Below are 27,007 nucleotides of genomic sequence, written 5' to 3' on the forward strand. Positions count from 1 at the left end.
CGTGCTGTTCAAGGGTCAGCTGTGCTTGTGAAAAAGACAGAGAATATGTTATTTTACCTTGTTAACGTATCTGGCAATTTTTCTAATTCCTCACATTCCATGTGAAAGACGCTAGAAAAAGAATCCTGAAAACAGAGTGACAACAAACACTGAGAAGTAAGTTTGACAATGTAATGAAATCTATCTAGATACACACATGCAAGTCAATGTAATTGACACAAAACACCAATACTTGTGGTATTTTTTTAACTTATTCTCAGACTACACTGACATACGTACTCACTGCTTGACAGCTTCAAGTCTGCTTCCCATGTTCATACTGTTTCCGATATTCACTTGCAAAAATGCTCATTTGCGTATTACTTGGTTTTTGTTTTTCAACCAGGCATTAATAAACACGTTAGCTTCAAATTTTCTTGATATTTATTCAAAATCCTCATATTTTAGCTTTTATACATACATTGATTGCTGTTGTTAGATCTTTTTAAAATACATGCAATTCAGTATATTTTATGAATATTTACTGAAAATAATTGTGAAGATTTTAGCAACAAAAAGAAGTACTTTGCAAGTTACATTAAAAAGCAGAATATATATTCATACTCATGCTGTATTTACAACTGAATAAAGAACTGGAGGGAAACACAGAAATAAAATAATATTAGTTTAACTTGGGGAGGGAAGAATTGAGTACTGTATTTTTCTTGCTTACATTTGGATTTTTGCTCATGTTGTTGAAATAATTTTAATCAAAAAGTTATAATATAAATGAACATCAAGTCACTTGATTCCTAAACCCAACAAATTAAGTTGTTAAAAAGTGAGCAAAATATATTAACAGGCATATTGCTAAGTTATACTTCAAAGCACCAATGATCCAAGTCAGTTGCTGCCATGATAGATGTTAACTGGCCGAAGCATGAGGTGAATGTTAATTGAAGTGATATTCAAGTTGTCTTAAAAAAAAGGAGGTCCCTACATATAACTTTCAAAAATTAAATCCTAAGAACAGGTCACAGAGCCAAAATTGTAAACTGACTTACTGCATTAATGAGTTCTGACCTGAACTTTAAAAGGATAGCTATTTGTAATCATCTCTGTATTAAGGACTTTATATATAATTCATTGAAAATTTAAAATAATATATATGAGAATACTGATTACCTTTTAACACAGTAAATTCTCATTTGATATCTGGTTAATGAGAATTAACACGCATACACACACAAAATGATTCAGATAATGTTTAGTCATATAGTATAGTCTTACTATCTAAAACAATTTTTTAAATTTTAATATAAGTACTACATATCTTTCATTATTCTATTGCCCTAAAACCCATCAATTCAGATCTCATATATGGATTACAACTGAGTATATAAGTGGCTGTAATCCCCACTTCATTTCCTAACCCACCAATGAAGAGCTTATTTTCAGGGTCTATCAGAAAAAAAATAAACAATGATGTCAAAAAGAAATATCCCAGAAACAGTGATCCATAGGTTAAAAAGGGAAAAGAAATTGCATAAAGGAAAACTGCCTTAGGCTAGAAGCTCTGATTCTAACGGTAAACTCAATTGGCCTGTATAGAAGTAACCAGCATTCAATGAGAACACTTTGTCTTTCCACACATATCTGTTTCTTTATGTTATACATCAATGGATTGAAACCTACCAATTAGAACAGTTAGTGATTTTCCATTGTTGGTAAAGGATTTAGGACTAATAGGCTCCTTTAATACAAGGCCCTCTATTGGGCCATGCCTTTTGGTTTCTAAACAATTTTTGATTAAAAAAAAAAATTATACCCAACCCATTCAGAATGGGAGTCTACTTGTTCATAACAACCAGGACACCACTATTCCTGACCACAAAAGGTCTGCACACTACTATGACAATGTTATGTCTCTCCATCAAGGTAGTGTCAATATTGACAAAAGCAGCACACAGACATTCATTCCATGGTAACCACTTAGTGGAGGGACACAAAGGTGAAAGGGTGCTTTGAAGGCATCCTCCAATCTCACCTTAACCCCCTTTCAACCAAAATAGTTCATACTCTGACTGGCTTTGCATAAACAACCATATACAGTTGGATTTCAGAGCAATCTGAGGCTAACATGAAGTTTAAAAGCAGTGCTTTAAGGAATATAATTTCTGTCTTTCTAAAAATTAAAAAGTCATACTCTGTACTCACGGAGCAATCTTCATCCACTATGAAAATGGTGCATTTCTGCACCTGCATGAAAGAGATAATAGTGGCAGCTATTTTCTTTAGAATTACTTCTAATGATTGTTGTTCTTCAAAAATTAAGCTAGCAAGGTCAAGCAGCACCTAGACAGGAAAATTTAGAGCTCATTACTTAGTAATTATTTGTAATTATAAAGCAATACAATGATTTATATGGTTTATAAGTTGTGTATCTATAATCTAATAAGGTATAATCAAGTATATGTCCAAGAATTAAATATGTAAGTCTCTATTTACTAACAGAGCTTCCATGTTGGCTGTTAGTACAGTTAGTAGAGTGGTTACAATTGGACTCTATAATCAGTCATCAGTTTTTAATCCCACCTTCCCTTCCTGTGAGCTTTGTGATGTAGAGCAAATTCCTTAAAAATGGGGATAATAGTAAAAGTAATACCAAACCACAGGACTATCATGAGAACTAAATAAGTGAACATTTATAAAGTATTTTGAACAGCATCTGATACATAAAACACAATGACATTGCTATTGTTCTCAATTTCTGAGATCATTTATCAGCATTTTCACATAGCCCAGTAAATATTGTCCAAAACAGACTAAGCTCTAAGAGCTCCTTTTGTGTTTTTCCTGGTAATTTCACTTTCCTTTGAATTCCACAGAATTTCTTCTAATCTTGCAAAATATTTGTGTGATGAAGAAGAAGAAAAGATATCACAAAAAATTTACCAGAGGAAATACTATCCTAGCTGAAGCCTGGGGGATAAGCAGGAATCGTTTAGGTGAGCGGGGAAAGAAAAATTTCAGTCAATAACAACTGAATTGAGAGAGAGTAGCATGCTGCAAGCTTTGATCAAGTTTTAAAGAGAATATAGAGTGTAAAGAGGAGAGCTAGGGGAAATGAGATTGCAAGGGCGAGTGGAGAAAGAACCTCAAAAGCCTGTGTGTCTTTGGAAGCAGCTTGGGCTATAATGTACTGCAAAAAGAAAGTGACAGACTTGTAGCTGTGTTTGTAAAAATGGAGACTAGATTAATAGGTGCCAAGAACAGAGCAGGGAGGATAGTTAGGAAGATATTGCAGTCAAAGGCAATGGAAGATCCAATATCTTATTAACACAAGTTCTAAAAAGAGAAAATGGAGTGTGAGAGAGAGGGAGTATCAAAGAAATAATGAAAAAGAAGTACATAAAATGGAAGGGCTTAAGTCTCCAGACAGAAAGGGATGACCAGATACCAGCATGATGAATGAAAAAAAGTCATATGATAAAATTCAGTTATAAAAGCAGAGACTGAAAGGATCTGAAAAACTTATAGACAACAAAACAAAACAAAACATCTATGCAGAGCAAAGAATCAGAATAACATGGATGCTAGTTAGAAGACAAAGCATAACCTCTAAATTTTGAGAAACTGATTTTTCAATTTGGAATTTTATACCCAGCTAAACTGGGAGGATGGTACAATAGGCATTTTCACACAATGCAAGGACTCAGAAAACTTACCTGATCAATACTTTCTCAAGTAATTAATTGAAATGTGCTGCAATAAAACAAGGGTGTAAACTGAGAAAGGAGGAGTTATGGAATCCAGTGGATAACCAGGGGAGTTCTTCTGAAAAAGCAGGTAAGGGAAATTCTATGACACCTATACAGCAGGCATGGGGAGAAACGTCTCAGCTTGGAAGAGAAATGACAGAGAACCTCAACTTGGAGATCTCCAAGAAAAAGAACTCAACAGAATGCCTAAATAATAGGGACTTCGAGGGGGACAAAACCCAACAACATGAGGCTACACTAGAGCAAACAGTTCAAGGGGAAAAAAAATAGAATAGAATTCAGAAACATGAGGAAAAACTAAAAATTACATACTAAACATAATACGAACAACATTTACACAGTCATGGCACTTATAAACACTTTAACACAACTTTAGAATTAAACCAGACAAAGCTTACTAAGCTAACCATGGTTGTAGAAAAATGTATATGTTATTGTCATGGGCAACAGAAAAAGTCCAGATGGGAAAAGCACAGGGAAGGAGTGGCAGTTGGGAAGGAGAGATGAGGCATACTAAGAGCCTCATTTTACAAAAGCACAGAATCAAGAGATGATGTCTCCAGTTGATAGGGCAAGAACTAAAAAAGTCTTATCTAGCAGGACAAATGCAGCCCATTCAGTAACCTAAAATAGACCTAATGATACTGGTTGGATAAGGATAATGGCAAGTAAAGGTATAAATCAAATTCATATCTGTTAAGTTAATGAATACTGCCTAACAGTGATAAAGCAACAGAGCATAGAAAATAGGAAATGGAAATAATTATTAAAAGATACAGCTAAAATGTTAACTGGAGTTTTAATCATACTCTTATATTACTTGGATAAAAATCTAACAATTTTTTTAAAAAAACAATTTCTATAATCTCTCTTTAGTAATCAGACTTGCCTGATTTCTCTTGTTCTCCAGCAGTGAAGTCTCATAGAGTTGAGCATTATGAAGAACAATACCACAAAATGCCAAATAAGCAGCAAAGTCCTAGAAAACAGGTAAGACAACAGCCAAATTAAGAACTGTCTATAAAACTGTCTTGTTATATTGCCTGAAACACAAAAGGCACCCCAGAATGTTTTCAGGTGAAATAAATATATTAGAAAGCCAAAGGAGTACATGTTAAGTCTGCACAAAATTAGGAACAGATGCAAAGCAAGTGTTAGCTAACTAGCATGAGTAGATGACAATTATTAACAAAGTTTCCTAAAGTCATACATTAGCTACAAATTAAGAAGAAGAGGGGAGGGAGTAGGACACATATCTCTTTATATCATTTGAAATTGAAATCCACTCTAAGCAAGTATAGTTTCTGAATGATATTAAGAGTTGAATCTGTGCTGAGACTATATAAATAGCTTGTAACTCACTACTGGGGCAAATGAAAGCTAACATACTTACTTGAGAATACTGGCAATAGTAGTCTCACAGAAAGTTCTATACAATATTAGCTTAAATTTTTTTTTTTAACATGGGTCTGTCATCCTCATTATACTACCTTAAAGTGATATGCTCACAATTATAGTAATTATTGATTAAAATAAGTCTTTCCATGGCAAATGTTATTCACAATCATAGATATCTTTTGCCAAGAGATGATACAGCCTAAGAATGCAAATCTTTCAAGAGAGGTTTACATTAATGGACCATAAACAAATGATGGAATATAAAGCCAATCTAGAACCATGCCAAATATTCTCAGGTGTCATTAACAGGATAGGAAACTAGATGTCTAGAACACTGATTTAAAGAGGTACTTGCTATGCTCTGAAGCAATTAAGACATAAGGACGAAGGCAAGTGCCAATACGGCCTACACCATGGAGACAAAAATAACTCTGTGTTGTTTGAATGTCTTCCAAAAGCTCCTACTAATTTTCAGGGGAGTGACTTAAATAACAACAGGCTTGAATAAGAATTCAGTAGATTCCATGATATACATACAATTACGTATTCAAGAAGAGAAATAATAAAACCTACTGACAGAATGAAGTTATAAACAAGTTTAGGGGCTTCCGCCCTTAAACGGGAAAGCATGTCAATGTGGTGTATGGAATGTATCCCTTCAGAGTTGGATGAGAAGAGTAATAAAATAATGCTGACTGCTGCTCTTTCTGAAGCTAAATTCAAATCATCCAGCCTAAATTCACACCTTGGCGCCCCACCGTCTGTGTGCAAAGCTTATAAAACATTCTGAAATTTGCTTCACCAGGAGGGAATTCCAATTTTTAGCCAACCTGGAGTGCTGAACTTGGAGCGGTGCTTTGGGGGTTTTGACTCAGGGTTGAATTTGTTTATAGCAGTGATGAAAAGTAAATGCAATAGTTAAAAACACTGTGTCACCTTCTGTATGGCCCCAATGCACACACAGCCCTGGAGGAGGCTTGGCGGCACAGTGAGGAGGGAGTTGGGGGGCTTCTAAGCTACCCAACTACTACCTACCACTAGTACTCCAAAGTCAGCACTGTATTGAGCCGCAGGAAAAAGACACTTCTGAACATTTCAGGTCATTTTAAAGTACAATGGTTTTCGCTATCAACAATTTCAGCAACAGCTAATTCTAGGTCTACACTTTATAAAGAGAAAAACACCTTCCTAAATTGACAATACATCAGACACAAATTTTGGTACCTTTTCATCTTTTTCAGTGAATGTCCCACCATTTCCTGATTTCTTGTTGATGGCCTGGGCTACACCAACAACCTGGTATGAGAAGAAAAAAGTGGTAGTTTCATTGGCTGAAATTATTCATATAGATTGACTGAAATATGTTTATAAAGGAATTTCTATAGGTGCATTAAAGTAACAATAAGCTACGAAACCAAACAAAACCCCTCAGCATTTGAACTAGTTCTGTCTCATACATCCGTCTTTGCTCCTAAGAATTCAAATGTAGTCAACTTCTTGGGTTCCATTTTTGACTTTGATTTTACCTTGCATTGTGAGAAAAGTTATTGGCAGTCACATTTTAAGTGAATTTTTTTCAAGGTTTTTTAAAAAAATATTTTATTTATTTATTTGAGCAAGAAAGAGCACAATCAGGGAGAGAGGCAGAGGGAAAGGGAGAAGGAGAAGCCTGATATGGGGTTCGTGATTTTAAGACTCCGAGGTTATGATCTGAGCGGAAGGCAGATGCTTAACCAACTGAGCCACCCAGGTGACCTTCAAGGTTTTTGGATACAAAATAAACCATAAATTTCTATCACATTCAAATTAATTATATGCTAAACATTTTACATTGGCTTTAATGTTTCAAATGGGCTAAAAATGCTTTTTTTTTTTTTAAAGATTTTATTTATTTATTCATGAGAAACACAGAGAGGAGAGAGAGAGAGAGAGAGAGAGAGGCAGAGGGAGAAGCAGGCCCCATGCAGGGAGCCCGACATGGGACTCGATCTGGGGTCTCCAGGATCATGCCCTGGGCCAAAGGCGGCGCTAAACCACTGAGCTACCCGGGCTGCCCAAAAATGCTCTTTTACTAAAAAATGCTCTTTTACTGGAAATAGGACCCAGTGGCCAATTACAGTGAAAAATAATTCCTAATGTAGGGGAGTAGTCCAACTTCTTTTCATTTTACCTTCAACAGATTTGTCTTTGGGAAATATTTTCTTGAAAAACCGAAACAGGAATTAGCAGGCTGAATCTTACTTCAAATGCATCAAAGATACACCATATCTTCAAATGCATCAAAGATACACCATATCAAAGATACAGATACAAGATACATCGAAGACTAAGCTAAAACTCTGGGAATAGGTTTTAAGTGTCCACAAAAGGTTTAGCAACACTATAAGAACTTTCTCATCTTTCTGTATTTTACTTACCTGTTTAGTTCCAACTTCGGCTGGGTTACTGCCTTAGTGTTTTAGAGACCTTCAAACCTTACCTTTTTCCTCTTATAAATTCCACTCTCCTTCCTTCTGTGATTTAGTATCAGTGGGATAAATTATCCCCTAAATGGTTATATTTTAGGAATATAAACTCCTTGGGCTGCATTATGTATTTTCTGAAATCAAGACTAGTAAAAGTGATAATGATGGTTTAGATCACTTCAGTCCCTCGAGAATGAGAGCAGAGGTGGTGTGGGACCATGAGCCCATGGGTGTGGGGATCCTTGGTTTTCTGTGTATGGCTCAACCTTTTTTTCCTCAGCTCCTTCTAAATTCCTTGGCTCTAAGAATAGGATATAAAATTCCCTGCTAGGATGGCAGAATAAGGAAGGGGAAATGCATTCTGGTCTGATAGTTTTCTGGTCTTCTCAACATCTTTCCTCCATGCCCCATGCAGAGTAAAGGGACGTTAAAATGAAAAGAAAAAAAAAAAAACAGAATTCTCCAATTATCCTGTACCTTTTTAATTGTCCTTAGTTCAACTCTTCCATATTTTTGTACAGTCTTTAGCTCTTGAAAGTGGCTAACAGATTTCTAGAGGCTTCAATCTCAATGACTGAATGCATACAAAAACTTTTGTCTAAGGTAGAAAAAAATGTCTGGACTGCAGATAAGCATGTTCACTTGAGTAGAACTAACAGGAGCAAAAGAAAAAAAAGAAACGGACAGGAGCCACTTGAGGATCACTGGGGTCTAACAGACAGCGGTACCAGTACAACTTGATTATTTCAAGTGTTCATTCATTCACCCAATAAATACTGAGGTGCCTCCTATGTATTGGGGAGTGGTAAAAACTGGGAGAAAGACTACTCTAAAGGCACTCAGAGTCAAGAATGGGTGATACATAAACATACACTTAAGAGCACACAGGATGATCAGTTTGATCATAAAGATGCCCACAGACTGCTAGGAGTACAGAAGGGGGCACGCAATATGGGTCAAAGGGGCAGCTTCTTAGAAGTGATGACATTTGAGTTTTCATTTGTATTTAATAAATGGTTTTACTTAAAAAAAAGACTTAAAAAGACTTAAATTAAAAGTTTTCATTTTATTTTTTTTAAGATTTTGTTTATTTATTCATGAGAGACACAGAGAGAGAGAGGCAGAGACATAGGCAGAGGGAGAAGTAGGCTCCATGCAGGAAGCCTGATGTGGGACTCAATCCCTGGGCCCTGGGATCATGCCCTGTGCCAAAGGCAGATGTTTAACCACTCAGCCACCCAGGCGTCCCTAAAATTTTCATTTTAAAAAAGATAAGTGTACAAACAGATAAAAAGACTCTTAGGCAAACCTTCTCAGATAATTACACAGTATAAAAAAGTATGTATTGATGCACTGTATGTGGGCGAGCTGGGTGAGGCAAGTACTAAGCAAGAAAATAAAGAGAAAGTTCCTGCTCATTCAAAAATATAAAGACGCAAAAAGCTAGTTGTTTATTAAATGGTCATGAATTAAACTGATTTAGCGTTTTAGTGAAGTCATGAAGGCACCATAAATTGACAGTGAGAGGACAACAGTTAACTTCCACATCTTAAAAGAAAAGAGGAAAATCAGCTGCATTATGTATTTTCTGTAATCAAGATTAGGAAAAGTGCTAAGGATGGTCAGTTTAGATCCCTAGAGACCCTTGAGAATGAGGGCAGAGCTGGTGAGGGCCCATGAGCACACCATGGTCCAAGGCTGCAGGCTACAGATATCCTTGACCTAGTCCGTGATCTGCAAACAGCCTTGGGGTGGGAGGGAAGAGGAAAGGGGGGTAAATGCTGTAGAGGTGGGTCAGTGAGCATCATCCCTTACTAGAGAAGCAGAACCAAAGCATGGCCTACTCCCAGTGGGTCTGCAGCAACTTCATTTAAGTAGAAGAACACTTCAAACAAGGCTTCTTCGGTACCCTGGGATGATCCCTTCAGCTCTCCCTTTATTAAAACCTGTATGCCAATTTCGACTTCAGTTTCAATCTGCATGTTTGACACTCGGGACCATTTACACAGTAAGCATTTTTCTAACTATGGGCTGAAAAGTTTTCTCTCTGGTTAAAAAAACGATATCCTTGAAACTATACTAAATATCAGCCATTATTCACAATTTTCAACCAACCCAAGAGTGTTCACACAGTTCAACAATGATTTTCCATTCTGGAATTTCTATCAGATTCATTTTTCAAACCTGCCTATTCTTCCTTCTTTTTGTTTTGTTTTTCTTCTCTTTTTTTTTTTTTTTTTTTGAGAGAGAGAGAGAGCAAGCATGCCAGGATTGGGGGATGGAGGGGACAGCAGGAGAGGGAGAGCATCTTAAGCAGATTCCATGCTGAGCATGGAGCATGATGCTGGGTTTTATCTCTTGACCCTGAGATCATGACTTGGGCTAAAATCAAGAGTTGGAGGCTCTACTGAGCCACCCAGGCGCCCTCCTTTGTTTCCTATAAATTCTAGCACCTGATGTTCTTCATTTCTTTGAACATACTTAATTTTGCCTGCAAATTCATCTTTAGCAGGGACTGCTTTCCATAGGAATCCCATGCTCCCCATGTCATGAAATTCTGTGCTCAGTGATTTCCTGTGTGTCTTGGTACTATATTGGGGGGGGGGGGGCGTTGAATTTGAACCCCATACCTGTGTATGACACAGGCTCCTGTTCTCATGGTTCACAGGTGTCTCCTCTTTCTTTCACCACAGTAGGTAAGAGGCAAGCTTCCTTGAGGTTTCTCCTGGCTGCTAGTGGAGTTTACTGGGCCCAGTTTCAAGAATGGGGAGACCATTCATCATTCATCTGGGCTTCACTTCCTTGCCCGTCTACCCCACTCCCACAGAGTGTATGCATCCCCCTAGCTGCTGATGCTATCCCCACACATTCATCAGTAGGGACTCTGAATCTGAGACCTCCATGAGCCCATCTGGCTAATACTCTGTGCTCACATTTCGTATCTTGGGTTCCCATCTGTTTTTGACACCTGGGGGTCTTCCCTTTCTTGAGCTCATCTGTAATTTGTAAAATTTCTTTTGATGAAATTTTACCTTCTACTTGTTTGCAGAATTGTCAAGGGGGATTCTTCAGCATCTGCGCAGTCTTGCAAACAGAGAAGAAATCTTGTTTATAGGCTTTAAAACCTACTTTGTACCAGGTGTACACTAGATCTTTACTATATTTGGGATATCCCCCCCTCTCCAACATTAGAGCAAGGTATTTACTTTTAGGCAATGTCATAGAATGAGGACTTCCAATGATTAATTTTTTATCCTTTCTGGTAACCAATTATTTCTCTAATAATTTTACAGATTTCAGATATTAGAGGTTAACTTAAGAGATGATCAATTAAATATTATTAGTATTCAAAAAACAGCAAGTTCTTCTGGAAGAGTTATTAGACCAAGAAAATATCTCTAATACATATATGTGTCTCTATCCCCAGATGGGTGACATTTTACAAACAGCACTGATAAAAACAAAAGGTAAAAAAATAGGAGAGAAGGTATAGTATTTGTCCAGGGTCACATAATTCAGTAAAGGACCAAAAAGAGTTTAATTCTCTGAATTTCAAAGATCCTAAGCAAAACTAGCATCCTCTGCCCTCCTTGTGTTAATTTCCTTCTTCTGTCAACTATTGCTCCTTTAAACAAATTAGCTTTGTCTTCAAGCCAAGTAACTGCTAACCACAGGTTTTTTTAAATGTCAGTTTTGAAAGACAGCTTTTATAGCAAGGGTATGTCAGACCTCGTATCTAAGAGACAAAGGCCCTAAAAGTATTAGCTTCTGCATCAGAAAGCCCCATCACTCTGCCTACCTGCTGGCCACCTGGACCCTCAAGTGCCAGTACTCTACGCTATTTTGTGCTTAAGCACAAAGAAGGTTCTGTTTTCTATTTTACTGGCACTTTCCAACAGCATAAATGGATATTATGTCCTCACAGGGTCAAGTGTTCTTTTAGGAATGCAAAGGGCAAGACTTGATTCTCACTGACTGAACAGTGTGGAATGTGACAGCTGGTCAATTCAGGGGCAACTGATCATTGCTACAATGAGCAATTTCTTCTTCAATTAGCAGCTGCCCCAGACACTTACTGAGGCCATACATCAATCTCAATACACTTCCTCACTCTCATTTTCAGGGGATACTCAGCATGGAAGCTAAAAGCAAGAGAGGAAAGAACAGACTCTACAAATCTTAGCTAACCTTCTCTCCCATTCATGGAATGTCTCTACCATAACAACAGGACAGACTATCTATAACCTGAGCCAAAATCTTACTTCACCAAGGAAATGAGAATTCAATATACACAGGAGACAGTGGAGAAGTCTCCCCAGGGCTTTGTCCAAACTTTTCCTCAACTATCAGTCGTTCAACAAAAGAATATTTTATTCAATGAATAATCACTGAGTCCCTTATGTATCAGTCATTGTTCTAGGCAATGAAGACTGAGCAGTGAACAAGGCAGATAGAAAAGCCATGTCCTCATGGAGGTGACATTTTAGTCAGGGTGTTAGGCTTGGAAGAGAATCCTATACCACCTTCTTCTCCCATTTTACAAGTGAGCAAACTGAAAGTGACAGGGCTGGTATGACCAATCTGGGCTTTCTCTCCTCTCTTCCAAACCCTAGGCAATTATCAGAGCATGGCCATAGTCTGTGTGGTAGGCAAAATAATGTCTCCCAAGGATGTCTTCATCCTAACCCTTGGGACCTGTGACTATGTTACCTTACATGGCAAAAGGGAACTTTCCAGATGCAATTAACTTAAGGATCTGAAGAAAGGGAGATTATCCTGAATCGTCTGGGTAGGTCCAACTGTAATCATAAGAATCTTTATGAGGGAAAACAGGAGAAGGAAGAGGAGTCAGAGCCAGAGATGCTTTGAAGATGCTTTGCTGCAGGTTTTTTTTTTTTTTTTAAGATTTTATTTATTTATTCATAGAGACACAGCTAGAGAGAGAGAGAGGCAGAGACACAGGCAGAGGGAGAAGCAGGCACCATGCAGGGAGCCTGATGTGGGACTCGATCCCGGGTCTCCAGGATCACACCCCGGGCTGCAGGCGGCGCCAAACCGCTGCGCCACTGGGGCTGCCCAGGTTTTGAAGACAGAGGAAGGGGCCACAGGCCAACGGATATGGGTCCTGCAGGAGCTGAGAAACACAAGAAAACAGATCCTTGCCTAGAGACTCCAGATAGGAACATAGGGACACCACAAGGTATCCTGGTGACACCTTAATTTTAGCCTAGCAAGAACTATTTTAGCCTATGACATCCAAAACTATAAGATAATAAATTTGTGTTCTTTTAAGCTACTAAGCCTCTGGTAGTTTTTTTTTTTTTTTACAGAGCAATAGGAAACTAGTACATTCTGTTAGAATCATTCTCCCTTTCCTTTTCCTCACCCCATACTGTATCTTATGTTTCACCATCTAAATCTTCACTTTCTTTGAAAGCCCTGACATCTCATTGCTAATTGTTTTTCCGCCTTCAGTTGACCTTTGACACTTATGTCAAATTTATCTTCTTGGGATACTGCTTTACACATACAAATTACCTCTTTACTCAAAGCCTTTTAATGTTCCATCCGTCTACAGGATAAAAATTGATGACCGAATACATATCCTCAGCTTGAACTAAGATCACTTAAATGGATCTTTGAATTAAAACACTACAATGACCTTGTTCACATCATTCCTTGAAATATTACCTTCCCCTTTCTCTACTGAGGCTGAGTTTACAAAAAGCTTCCCTTCAAACCCTTCTGAAATTCTGTGTGGTAGTTGAGTTTGCCTTCCATTTCACAATCGAGGTATTTTCATTTTTAACCTCATATTCTCTACTCTGATCCTGGCCCTCCAACTAGATTGTGTTCCAAAGACATGATTTATATCTATGCCTTATTGCTATACTTTGTCCCGAACGCACTCAATACTTGATAAATATTTGCTGTCAATAACGGGATAAGTGAGAGAGGGATCAAATATTTTTTTAGGGTGATGTACTTACTTGCTAATTCACATTCGAATAATAGGTAATTTAGATCTGCTCATTTTCTTTCTCTGCCATTTGCTTGTTATTAAGTGATCTCTCCACATCTGAGAACTTTATGTGGCAGTAAGAAGTTTATGCTCTTAATAAGTCTTTAGTTATTGATTGGAACTTAAGAGCCTAGAAGGATTTGGGAAAAGTAGGAAAGAAAAGCTTAAGATTGTTCATTTTAACATTTAATTTTAAAAATACAGAAAATCACAGAGAATAAGATAGTAAATATCCATATCTCTGTCATCCAGAACAGTGGGAGTGTGGGGCTTGTTAAATATGGCTTACTGGGCCTTACCCCCCCAGTTTCATATTTAGCAGATCTGGGTTGGGGCCTGAGAATTTGTATTTCTCATAGCTCTCAGGTGATGCCACAGGCTGCTGGTCCAGATATAAAAGACACTTTGAGAACCAATGATAAAGAACTATTAAGTGTTAATATCTGGGAATGCTTCCTTTTTAAAATTAAACTAAGAAAATTAAATTGTACTTTCTCCTTCCAGGCCCATTCTTCTTCCTCCTGCCCCTCCTCCCCAGAATTAACCTCTAGCATTACATTCTTAAGAAATCTATGAATCTATAAGCAAGACATAGTATTTCCATCTTTCAAAAGGGTTACTCAAAATCAGGTAATATGCATAATTTTATAACCCATTATTGTATTCAGTGTTGCTTTTTACTTTATATAGATCTGACTCATTCGTTTTATATATAATGTTGCATTTCATACCAAATTTTATTCATCTAATTACCAAATGACAGATGTTTGGGTTGTTTGCAATGAGCATTTCTACTATACAAACATCCAACATCCAAGAGCCTCTTTGGCAAAATCTTCAGAGGGATGATAGAAGTTATACCTTTATCAGCAATGCTTAAGAGTTTTTGTTAACCTTACAGTCTAAGCAGTGCCTACTATTATCAGGCTTTTAAATCTTTGTCCACCTGAGGGCCATAAAACTGTATCTAATTGTTGCTTTAATATGCATCTTCCCGATTATGGGAGAGAATGAGCTTTTTAATTTTTATTGTCTATATTGGTTTTCCTCTTCTGTGTTGCCTATATGTATTTTTTTTAAAGATTTTATTTATTTATTCATGAGAGACACACAGAGAGAGAGAGAGAGAGAGCGTGTGCGAGAGGCAGAGACAGAGGCAGAGGGAGAAGCAGGCTCCATGCAGGGAGCCTGACATGGGACTCGATCCCGGGGCCTCCAGGATCAGGGCCTGGGCTGAAGGCGGCGCTAAACCTCTGAGCCACCTAGGCTGCTCGCCTATATGTATTTTTGCCAGTTTTGACCATTTTGTGGTTGTTTGGCTTTTATTAATAGCTTTGAGAATTAAGGTTTGATTTTTTTTTTTTTTTTTTTTAAGGACTGGTCAGACTGACTTTATTTGGTTGGGATCCATTTTTATCCATTTATATGTACAAGCACCACTACACCTACTATTTCTCTCAAGAGTGTTTATGGATCTTCCATGGTTGCAGACAACACCAGTATGAATATAGGAGAAGTGGATGCTTGTAGTTTATTCTCATGGCCTGAGATGCTAGGAAGAGGCAGCCAAGTCGAAAAGAAGCTTTGAGGAAGTTGCAAGACATAAACAGCAATGCCCTAGGGCAGCCGGCATCAGAAATACATGATTAATGACCAATATCTCTAATATATAAATCCATTCCCAGCCCCCTAAAATTCATAATGCTAAAAATTTTGCCATTTAAAAAAGGGAGAACGAAGGGCCTGCTGTAGGACGGGCTCTTTGTTAATTCATTTAACTTTTGGTAAAACCCTTTCAGGTAGATATTACCTCATTTTATTACAGAGGTAGCTGATATTCAGAAAAATTAAATAGGAGTCTGAGTACATGCAGGTCTGATCCCAAACCTACGTTCTTTCTACTTCTCCCCCCAGGAGAAAGTGAAACCTGCACTAGTATAAAATACAGATTCTTAAGCACTAGTGTTCAAATGAATCATGAAGACCAAGGATCTTCCAGTACATCCAAAGGCTGTATGCAAATTCCACACATATACCTATCTTGTTAATGCATATTTTTAACAAAGAGAATGGTACAGTTTCAAAATTATAACTTTAAGAAACAGAGACAAGTCCAAAATGGCAACTAAAAGTTGCTTTTACTTTCATTATAAATCTTACAACATGTCTTTACATCCAAGAATCTCTTATGCAACATAAAAAGGTCCTTATTCGGGATCCCTGGGTGGCGCAGCGGTTTGGCGCCTGCCTTTGGCCCGGGGCGCGATCCCGGAGACCCGGGATCAAATCCCACATCAGGCTCCCGGTGCATGGAGCCTGCTTCTCCCTCTGCCTGTGTCTCTGCCTCTCTCTCTCTCTCTGTGACTATCATAAATAAATAAATAAATTTAAAAAAAAAAAAGGTCCTTATTCCAGGCATATATAATGTACTCTCACAAATAAGTAGAATATTCAAAAGAAAAAAAAGAATTAATCTATCATAACAGAAATCAGAACAGTGCTGCCAAAGGTTATGGGATATCTAATGGAGTGTTACGGATATCTTAATGGGCATGAATTTGTCAAAACTCATCAAGTTGTAAGATCTGTGTATTTCACTGTATATAAAGTTTAACTGACCTTTCAAAAATTACTTAAAAGTCTTAAGAGTAAATTTTTAATTGCTGATGGTACATGCAAGCGATGGGTCCATGTACCAAGTTCCCAGCTGTTCTGATAATGGGGCAGCAGGCAGAGATTCTGACCACTGGCTCTGTGCTATTAAGTAGGATGGATGTTCCCCACATAGGGCTAGAACAAATCCAGCCTCTGGGGGTCAGTAGCTGTCCTGCCCTAGGAACATCAGTGGGAGTGGTGCCAACCTGAGACTGGGTTCCTTCCAGACAAGGGGATACAGGGCATAATTCTTGATCCCAGTGTTTATTCTCATCCCTTTGCACACACAAAAAAATTGCTCTTCCCTGCCAAATACCAAACTCTCTGCCTCACTAGCTTTTAAGCAATGAGGTGAAGGTCTTAAATCTAGAACCATAGGAACTTTTTGCCTTCTTATTAGACCTTTCTGTTCCTCGGAATACAGACAGAGCAGCTCATGGCCATGATGCAAAATCTCTGTACATGCCCTTTAAGAACAGGCCAGAGACACAAAGGTTACATAGCAGAAAAGAGCCTGCTGTCTTTCCCACAGCAAGGTATGCTCACCATTCACTGTTATTTCACTTTTCATCCCTCCATTTGTCTGGCCTCACAACACTCTATAAAGGGAGGAAATGGACATTTTTCTGAAGCTTCACTAGGTGAAGAGCCCTGTGGTGGGCACCATCACATTCCTTGTCTCACTAGGACCTTTAAAACCACCTTGTGTGTTTGCACTTCATGTTGAAACTTTACAGATGAGTCACCTGAGGCATAGAGAGGAGAAGACACTTGCTCAAGGAATCACTGATCATAAGCCAGCATTCAAGACTAAGTCATTTTTGCTACAAGTGCAGAGCTCTCTCTTTCAAACTCTGTCTCTGCCTACTTGGGAGGAAGTCCAAAATAACAAAGAATATGATATACTCAATATATATTATATAACTGTACTTTGATCAGAATGAATCTACCACTGTTCCTGCCCACCTTTACACAGGACATTGCCAAAAATGACTTCGGAGCCTTGGATCTATGTAATAGCGGAAGATTTATTTTCAGGGTGGTGTTCTGCAATCTGCCAGGGGCTGGCTTGCAAAGCACAGGCTTAGCCCTGTACGGTGCTGTTGGATTTGGACCCTGGTAAATCCAGCACTGCCTGAACTTAGAACAGGTCCAGGTCTCTGCGGCTTGGTGAGAGGGTGTGCTGATAGAGCTTCACATGCCCACCACGTGCACTAAATACAAACAGAAAAGAAATAACACAGCAGAAGTGGCAAAAGGCCAAACGTGTGTATCAAAACACTAACTAGGCTGGATCTCACTTCCAAACTGGAGCTGGCATCACAGATTTTGAGAGAACCTCTTCTTCCCTAGGGCTGAACTGAGCATTCAGGTCACTGCTCTCACCTGTACTGGTCCAGCTAACCACCTCATGGCCATGAGAAGCTAGATATCCATACCATTTAGCTCAAGATATCCAGGGCAAAAAAAGTGTATGTGCGTATTTATCATCTTTTATTTTTTCCATTCAAAAATCCTTCACATAGAGGCTACGGCCTATGATGTCATCCTAGTCAAATCATAATTTTATCTCTAAGTGTTTTCTCCTTCAAATGGAAGATTAGCTCCAGGAGGTAATCACATATGAAAGCTCAGATCCAGACACCTGTCTCACTAGAAAAGCCTCAAACTGTAGGTGTTACCAGCAAAAGAAGACAAGTCCTCCTCCACACAGCTGTGACAGATAATATATAAAGAAATGAATAATATTTGGAATCATTGTTTGCAACTCCGTGTTTTATTATTATATTATTCCGGCCCATAATTTGCGTTTTCAGAAACTAAAATAGTAAAAAAGAGTTGGTTGGTAGCTTTTCAGGTACAACCAATACTAAAGAAGAAAGAAGGTAATTACTTCATGGTAAGAAAAATAAAAGAATAAAGACGATGAATAAAGACGATGTGGGTCTAAATCCCAGCTCTGACACTTGCTCTGACACTTAGAAGATAGAGAATATTGGGAAATCTCCTGTACTTGACCAAGTCCCTGCTGGAGAAGTAGCTGCATATTTGTGTGCTGATGAACTCGTGTGGTAGAGGGGGAAATTCTGGTGATCCTGCACATGAGGCCAGGGTGGGGCTGGGGAGGAACTGCCGAGATGTGTCCTCGAGCAAGTGACCTGGAAAGATATCCGGTGCACAAGCGCCAGACTGACCTTTGCCATTTCACAGACGGTTTATCCCTATAAGTAAAGGGGAGACCAGAGTGTATGGAATCAGATGCAGGGGCAGACAAGGGAGACGGAATACGTCCTCTTGTAGAAGTACACTTCTCATTGCTTTTTTCACTGAAGTTGTAAGCAAGGCCATCAGCTGAAAGTGGGGTAGGGAGGCAGCCCTGAGATTCGAGGAGGGAGGAGAAAGTATTGAACAGTAAAATAACATAGTCAAAAAAGAGAGCTAATTGTTTTTATCACCACACACCAATACTTTCTTTTGTAGGTTTTCCTTTAGGGAATATCACAACTCTCCTCTGTGAGACCTATCAAAAAAGCCTAAAACATATTCTAGAGTCTTCCTTCTGCTGATTTCTCCATTTTATCAATCCTTCCGTCTCCCAAACAGAAGTGTAACAAATCTACTCCTTGTCTCCTCTGCCTCAGCCTGGGTCCACTTCTAGCCTGGATGGCTGGGAAAGCCTCCTTACTAACTCCTCTGCTTCTAGATACAGTACTTTTTTCATGTATGAACAAATACAGAAATTATTTACTTATCAAAATCTATCAAGTGTCAAATTATGTGGCTTGGAGTTCTATATGAAACAAAGAAAACTGCTCATCTCTAATGCTGTGGCTGTAAGGATCTATAAATACTAGCAAATATTTCCTGGCTTAAAAAAAAAAAAGATTCAGTACCCCGTCTGCATGGCACCGGAGAGCTCTTCAGGATCTCCTCTGCCTGCCTGCACGGTCTCGTCTCTGGGCCCCTTCCTCCTTCAAGTTTATACTCCAGCAAACACTGTGCCAAAGGACTAGACACATTCCCTCTGCTTTCGATCCAGGAATGGACAGACATAGGAAACAATGGTGCAGAAAGATAATAAGGATATACCACTGAGCATTTTCTGTGGATATCATGGAACAAAATATTTACATTACTTGCAAACAGTAATGATCTCATGTAGACCAGCATTTGTGACATAACATTTCAGAAGCCTCTTAATGCCTCAATCATTTGCCACAGTCGAAGAAGCAGATATCTTCCTGTTTTAACAGTCTTCCTTAAAAAAAAAAATTCTGCTTCTTTTCTTCTCTTTAACTCATGCCAACTGGGCAGAGTAACAATACCAACCCTCCACCTTTGTTTAAACCCAGCCTATGTCACTTCTGGTAATTCGTGTCATGTTTTTAGTACATGAGAGGGTGAGGAATAAGAATTTTAATTAATGAGCAGAATTCCTCTTTTATCATCTGGCCTGTTTTAAGGAAAGAAAATAAAGCCTCAAAGTACAGCTAGTACTTCTGGTGGCTTGAAAATATCTTCTCAAATTCTTTCATACTCCTCTCTTCAAGAGGTGGAGCCTAATCCCTCACCCCTTGAGTCTGGCCTGGCCTTGATGCCTGGCTTCTAAAGAACAGAATGCCAAGAAGGGAAGGTGAACAACTCTGGAGGTTCGGTCAGACAAGGCACTGGTGCCTCCTCCTTGCTACTCTCTGCCACATGATGAGGAAACTGAGTGCCTTGTGGAGAGGCCCACTTGGCGAGGAACTGAGGCCTCCTATCAACAGCCATGTGAGTGAGCCCCCTGGGAAGTGGGTTCTCAAGCATGAGCCAACCCTCCCTGCCTGGATCCTGAGTGCTGAGATCCACCCCTTGCAGGGAACCTGGGCCACACCATGCAGTTGGCTAAGCCACTCTGGAATTCCTGAACCACACAAACTGTGAGAGAATATGTGTCTGTTGTTCAAAATCACTACATTTGGGGCAATTTGTCAGGTTGAAAAAGACCACGAACACAGTACTGATGATTATCAAATAATGTGTAATAATAAAATAGATCTGGAATTCTAAATCCAGGTTACTTTCACCTTATTTTACTGCTATGAAGTGATGCAAAAAGGAAAAATAGGGTTCAGAAATTTTATAAAATCATCATTTCTTGCTCTGTTTTTTTTTTTTTTTTTTTTTTTTTAAGATTTTATCTCTATCTAAGAGAAAGAATGCATGAGTGCAGGGTGGAGGGTGGGGAAGGGAGATGGAAGGGGCAGAGAGAGGAGTAATCTCCTCACTGAGCAACAAGCCAGACAGGGCTTGATCCCAGGGTCCTCGGATCATGACCTGGGATCATGACCTGACCCAAAGGCAGGTGCTTAACCGACTAAGCCATCCAGGCACCCCTGCTCTTTGTTTTTTAAATCTTCCTAAATATATTTAAAAAAATTTTTTTATTAAAGAAATGTTTTCCTTAGGCCTGGAGTATTCATTTCCATCTCACTGGTAGAAGAGAAATAGAGATTTTTAGATGAGGATAGAAGACGGAATAGAGAGTACCCTAACAGTTTACATAAAGCACTGTACCTATGTAATCTTAGCTCTTAATAAATGAAATAGATGTTTGCACACATATCTACTGAGAAGAGAAATATCATTGACAACCACCTTAATTCTTTAAGAATGCATGAAAAATGGACATTATTTAATAATTAAAAATCCATCCAAACGTCTAATTATGCAGTTCTGGGTTAGACATCCTACAAAGAAATTGTTTATGCTTATTGGCAACTTGTTCCAGATCTCTAGTATTCATTATTCAAGGCCAATGTAAAACTTCCCAAAATTAAATTTATAAATGATTACATTAAAACGTAATGCATTCCAACAAGTGCTGGAATACTTATCCTGAAAGTATTGATGTATTTACTTATGATAAAAGTATTTATCAATGAAGATAAACTTCATATTGAATAAAACATAGCCTTCAGTCTAAACCAAATTTTTTGATCATTAAGAGTAAGATTTGGGGAAATACAGCCTTATCACAAATGTAATCGTCAACCTCAAACTGTCATTCACCCTTTTACTCCTGGATCAGCAGCACAGCCTCTGGGACTTAACCTATTAGCACTGTGTTTTTCATCTGATTCTCTTAACAAATGTTTTTTCCTAGGAAAGTGGGCACCATCTTCTTTGTAAATTACATTCCTGTATTATTTAAAGGGTAATGTGGAAAAGCAAAGAGAAGAGACCATCACCATCATGACCTCAAGCCCAGAACAAATGGAAACTTTGCAGAGTACTTTCGTTTCTAAGAACAAAGCTACAAGAAAGAATATTGCAGGGGAATAAGTGCAATGAACACTTTCTAAGTTTAAAAAAACACAGTTTTTTAATAAAACCACCATTTTGCACCAAATAAATAAAATAAAATAAAAAACAAAAACACGTAACTAGCCAATTCTTTAGGACTAAAATAAATCTAAATCAACTGACAGTCTGCAATTAAGCTCTGCTTCTTTTTGAAGCTGTATTTTCATTTAGCCAGACTTAGAATTGAAGGATTATGCATAAAGCCATAATGTTTATCTGTTTCAAGCTTACTTGTCAAATTTAAGACCCAGTCGGCGCTGTGAGCACGAGATTGTTGGCAAGCATGCACTCTGCCTCCACCCCCTCATGTAAAAGCATGTATGTGCCTCTCTTAAGGCTGTGAGATAAACAGCAAGAATCTGCCATATGAGACCACAGCTTGCATCTTTCCTCTGTAATTCCTCTAACTCAAAATCCAGTCTTTCTTTTGCATCAGTGAGTTGAATAACGAACTCATTCAACATTTGTCTTGTCACCATGTACTGATAGTTAATGTCTGGAGTACAAGATCTACACCTAGAAATTGAAAAAAAAATTCAACAAGTATCTCCCTTGCTTCATTTTTTTAATATCCTCACTGCCTAGACCACTGCTCTATACAGTACAGTGATTTAATAGTTACTTGTCCAAATAAGACAATTCAGAGGGGGAAAAAATCAGATTATTTAAAAATAAGCAGAAGGTTAACTTAAATTCTGGAAAAATTTATGTTTGCAAATTGCAGCTGGAATTATACATCTGATTCCATTAATGCTTTATTTTGTGATTTTTAGTAGGCATTAAATTTCTTTGAGTCACCAAAAGCATTTATCTCATTAAAAAACATAAAAATTAGTGTTTTTTGGGTTTTCATAATTTTTTTAAACAAATTTATTTACTTATTTGAGACAGAGAGTGCGTGCACATGGGTGTGCATGTGCACATGCTGGGGGAGGGGCAGAAAGGAGAGTGAGAGAGAGAGAGCATCTCAAGCAGACTGAGCTGAGTGTGGAGCCTGACACAGGGCTTGATCTCACAGCCCCAAGATCATGATCCATACTAAAATCAAGAGTCAGATGCTTAAACAACTGATCCACCCAGGTGCCCCAAAATTTTCAGGTTTTTTAAAAAGGAAGATATAAATTTAGATAGTTAGCTAAAATGCTCCTCTCTCACACTAAAAAAAGTTATTATGTATCCTCTACTATAAACTTATATCCACATCAAAGAATTCTAAGTACATCATTAAGTATGATAAAATAAAATCAAGGTGCTAAAATAAAAATAGAGGAGGAAAAAAATGTGATTCTAAATTAGATTTCTACTCAGTAACTAGAATTGACACACAACCAAGAGAAAACAAGTGTTTCAGACCAGCTTGAAAGGCATAATTGGATATAATCTCTGGTTCAGATCAATAAGAAATTTTCAAAGAACTTGCATTATCTCACAATAATGCCTTCTCTTCACTGGTGCAATGCCTATAAATAAATAAAATAAACACGCCTCTCTACCTTGTCATAACGGGCAATACTTCAGAGGAGGACAGTAGTTCTGAAATAGGTCATCTGAGTTAGAAAGAGTTGAACTTTCCTGTACTTCTTCACTAAACATAAAAGAATGGTCTCATTATAGATATAACCAATGCCAAGTGACAAAAACTGGTCCAAATGTCCAGGTCCCCAAAATCCAGCATTAAGTCTGAAGGAAATTTGATAGCAGCCCTAAAAATTCATACATTTGTTGTAATTTTTCTCATTATGTTTCATGAGCACATCATGGCTTTTCTCTGGAGCATACTGGCCCAGATTAGCATGAAACATGCTCCTGTCACTCTTATCCCTGGTGAAAACTTCCTCCTATTTACTGGACAGATTCCTCTTGAGGTACTATAGAGAATGTGACTCTGATCCGCTTTCTTTAGCTTTACTTTTTTCTTAATTTTTTAAAATTAAAAGAGTCTGTCTGCAGAGTGATTCAAACACTTATGGTTAAAAATCATCAGAATACAGCCAGGTCTCCTGGTTTTTGCCTTCAAGTCCTGCCTCTGCATTGAGCCAAACTAAATACATCAGTGCCCCTCCTCCCACCTCCCTCAGCCTCCAAATAATTTAAGTGTGGGGAAGAAAGTGGATGCAGTCATCACCCACAGCAGAATTTCAAGAAACCCCCCTTCCCATGTTATTACCTTATAGCCAGACTGCCTAGTTTGTGTTGTTTCTGTTGAACATAGTCAACAACGTAGTTGGCTGACAATATTAGTTTCAGGTCCACAAACCTAGTGATTTGACAATTCTATACATTATGAAATGCTCACCACAGTAAATGTAATTACCATCTGCCACCATACGTAGCTATTACAATATTTTTCATTATATTCCCTATGCTGTACTTTTTATCCCTGTCTTATTTATTTTATAACCAGAAGTTTGTACCTCCTAATCCCCTTCACCTGTTTCACCTGCTCCCACCTTTCTCCCCTCTGGCTGTTTTTTTTGATTCCACACATAAGTGAAATCAGATGGCATTTGTCTTTTTCTGTCTGACTTCTTACACTTAGACGGTGACTAGATTTGAATCTCAGCTTTGCCAGTTTTGGTTACCCAGCTTTGAGTGAGTTCTTAAGTGTTCCAGGTCTGTTTCCTCATCTGTTAAGTAGAAACAAATAATGACTACCTTCTATAGCTGCTAGGAAGATTAAGTGAATTAAAATGTGCCAGGTCTTTAGAAAAGTTTCCACAGGATAGCAATAATTTGTTTGAAAATAATAATAATAATAATAATAATAATAATAATTTGTTTGAAAAACTGAGAGTACCACGGGTTGCCAAGGATGTGAAGCAACTGGAACTCTGATACGTTGCTGGTAAGAATGCATATGGTGCAGCCACTTTGGGAGTTTGAAGTTGCTTATAAAATTAAACACCTACCATATGACCTAGCAATTCCCCTATATATTTACCCGAGAAAAATGAAAGCATTACGTCCACACAAAGACTTGTATGCAAACATGACAGTGGCTGCTTTCATAATAGTGGCTTTTTTCATAAAACTGCAAACAAGTGTCTATCAAACAATGAATGAATGGTCAAACTGGTATATTCACACCATGGAATAAATTACTCGCCAAGAAGAAGGAAGAAATTACTGACACAGGCAACAACATGAATGAATCTCACAAACGTGGTACTCAGTGAAAGAAGCCAGACACACAAGACAACGTATGGTAGGATTCCATTTATAGGACATTCGAGAAGAGGCAAAAACAATAGAGACAAGGACAGACTGGTGATTATTAGGGGTCAGGGGTTGCCGGAGGGCAAGGAGGTTGGCTACTGGGGGGACAGGGATGTATCTGAGGTGACAGAAATGTGTTATATCTTGATTACAGCAGTGGTTACATGACTGTGTGCACATTTGTCAAAACTCCTCAAACTGTAAAATTAAAATGCATGAATTTTATCGTGTTAAATTATACCTCAAGACAGCTGGGATTATTGTTGTTTGTTTAATTTAAATCATCCTCACAGGTCATCATAAAGAGAGAAACACATATACACAGAAGGGCAATCCCACTCACTTCACCCTAATTTTGTTGCACACTCTCATGAGTTCCCCCAGTTTCCAATGTTGGTAAACTGTTTGCACTATTTAGAAAGAGGACAGTATGATTTAACCTGGGTCTCTTTGCCAGTACAAGATTAGTTTGGGGGTCACAATTTTACTTAACAAAGTAGAAGCTGAACACCATCTTCTCAAGTGCACAGAATCACAGCCTTTCGTTTATTAACTAGGGCTATCAGATAAAATACAGGAAGGCTAATCAAATTTAATTTCAGATGAGCAACAAATCATTTTTAGCATAACTGTGTCCCAAATATTGCATGGGACATGCTTTTTATTTGCTGTATCTGGCAACCTCGTCATTAATCCATGCATGGTCTTTTCTATATATTCATCCACATAATTAACCAATTAAATTAGCCAATTAATAATTAATTGAATAATTAATCTCATCATGTTTTAACTGCAAGGATATAATAGTGACTTTGACTCTAAGTTTCCCCTTAAGAAACCACACAGCAGCCGTAAAGCACTGAGAACTTATTTCAGACTAATGAGAAGTGACTCCTTTAGGATCTTGTCCTGTAGGATCCTGTTAGTCAAATTGTGACCCGCAGACTCAGGGGGTCAGTATCAACTTGGTCCTTGTTACAAAAGAATCTCATGCCCACCTAGACCTACAGAATTCAGAAATTGCATTTTAACAAAATCCCTGTATGATAAATCTACACATTAATGTTTTAGGAGCACTGGTTCAGAAAGCTGTGTTTCAGGACAATTCCCAGGAACATAGCAGGTGGAATGGAAGGAAACTGACGGTAAGTATAGAAGCCTCTTACGAAAACATTTTAAAAAGTTCAAGCATTACTTCAATATCTGAATTATGGCAGTAGGTTTGAATAGAAAGGAGCTGAAGTGAAAAACACTCCAATGGAAAAAAAAATCAATAGGATTTGGTAAAGGACTGGATGGAGGAGAGAAAGATGTCAGAATGTGAATGTAAGTCAAGTAGAAGCATTAAAGTGCTCCTAGTACCTTTGGCAGTAGTTCTGTGGTTCTTGAACCTAGCTGCACGTTGTAATCACCTAGGAGTCTTAAAATACCGATGCCTGGGTCCCAACTCCAGAGACACTGATTTATTATTATTATTTTTTAATAATAAATTTATTTTTTATTGGTGTTCAATTTGCCAACATACAGAGAATAACACCCAGTGCTCATCCCGTCAAGTGCCCCCTTCAGTGTCCGTCATCTATTCACCCCCACCCCCCCGCCCTCCTCCCCTTCCACTACCCCTAGTTCATTTCCCAGAGTTAGGAGTCTTCATGTTCAGAGACACTGATTTGAAGTGAAGCCTGGGCATTAAAAATTTCTAAATACTTCCCAGGTGATTTTAATGTGCAGCCAAGGTTAAGATCCCCTAGCACACGCACTTTCAATCTATTTGTTTCACTTAGAGTAGCGGTTTTCAACCCTAGCTACACTGCAGAATTATTTGGAGAGCTTTAAAAAGGTATCAGTGTCTACACTCTGCTCTTAGAGAATCAGATTTAACTGGTAATATTTTAGAAGTTCCTCAGTTGATTGTAATGTGCAGCCAGAGTTGAGAACATTTAACTGAAACATACAATTTGGTTGATAATTTATTAACTTTTTTTTTTTTTCAAGTAAGTATGAATGAAGAGGGAATTCAGGGTTAACAGAAACCAAACCTTCCAGTTAGGTGAAATATAAACCCAAACATTCCATTTGCTTGTTATAATTTCACAATGAAACTTACTTGGAATTAGCTACAATTTTCATGTTTTCAAAACCTC

At 38.1% G+C, this 27,007-nt stretch overlaps 1 protein-coding gene across 5 annotated transcripts in view; it reads right to left on the reverse strand.

The window, feature by feature from the left end:
- The window catches only part of PDE5A (phosphodiesterase 5A), a 134,220-nt gene that overhangs the window by 75,129 nt on the left and 32,084 nt on the right, over positions 1-27,007 (reverse strand). For all 5 annotated transcript variants that reach the window (XM_072810132.1, XM_072810133.1, XM_072810129.1 and 2 more), the window contains exons 4-7: positions 6,384-6,455; positions 4,651-4,740; positions 2,197-2,334; positions 58-125 (exon numbers count right to left, since the gene is read on the reverse strand). In XM_072810132.1, the coding sequence (XP_072666233.1) occupies positions 58-125; positions 2,197-2,334; positions 4,651-4,740; positions 6,384-6,455 (368 nt within the window). The remainder of the gene's footprint in view (positions 1-57; positions 126-2,196; positions 2,335-4,650; positions 4,741-6,383; positions 6,456-27,007) is intronic.

Source organism: Canis lupus, chromosome 33 (genome assembly GCF_048164855.1).
Source record: "Canis lupus baileyi chromosome 33, mCanLup2.hap1, whole genome shotgun sequence".
Taxonomy (NCBI): domain Eukaryota; kingdom Metazoa; phylum Chordata; class Mammalia; order Carnivora; family Canidae; genus Canis; species Canis lupus.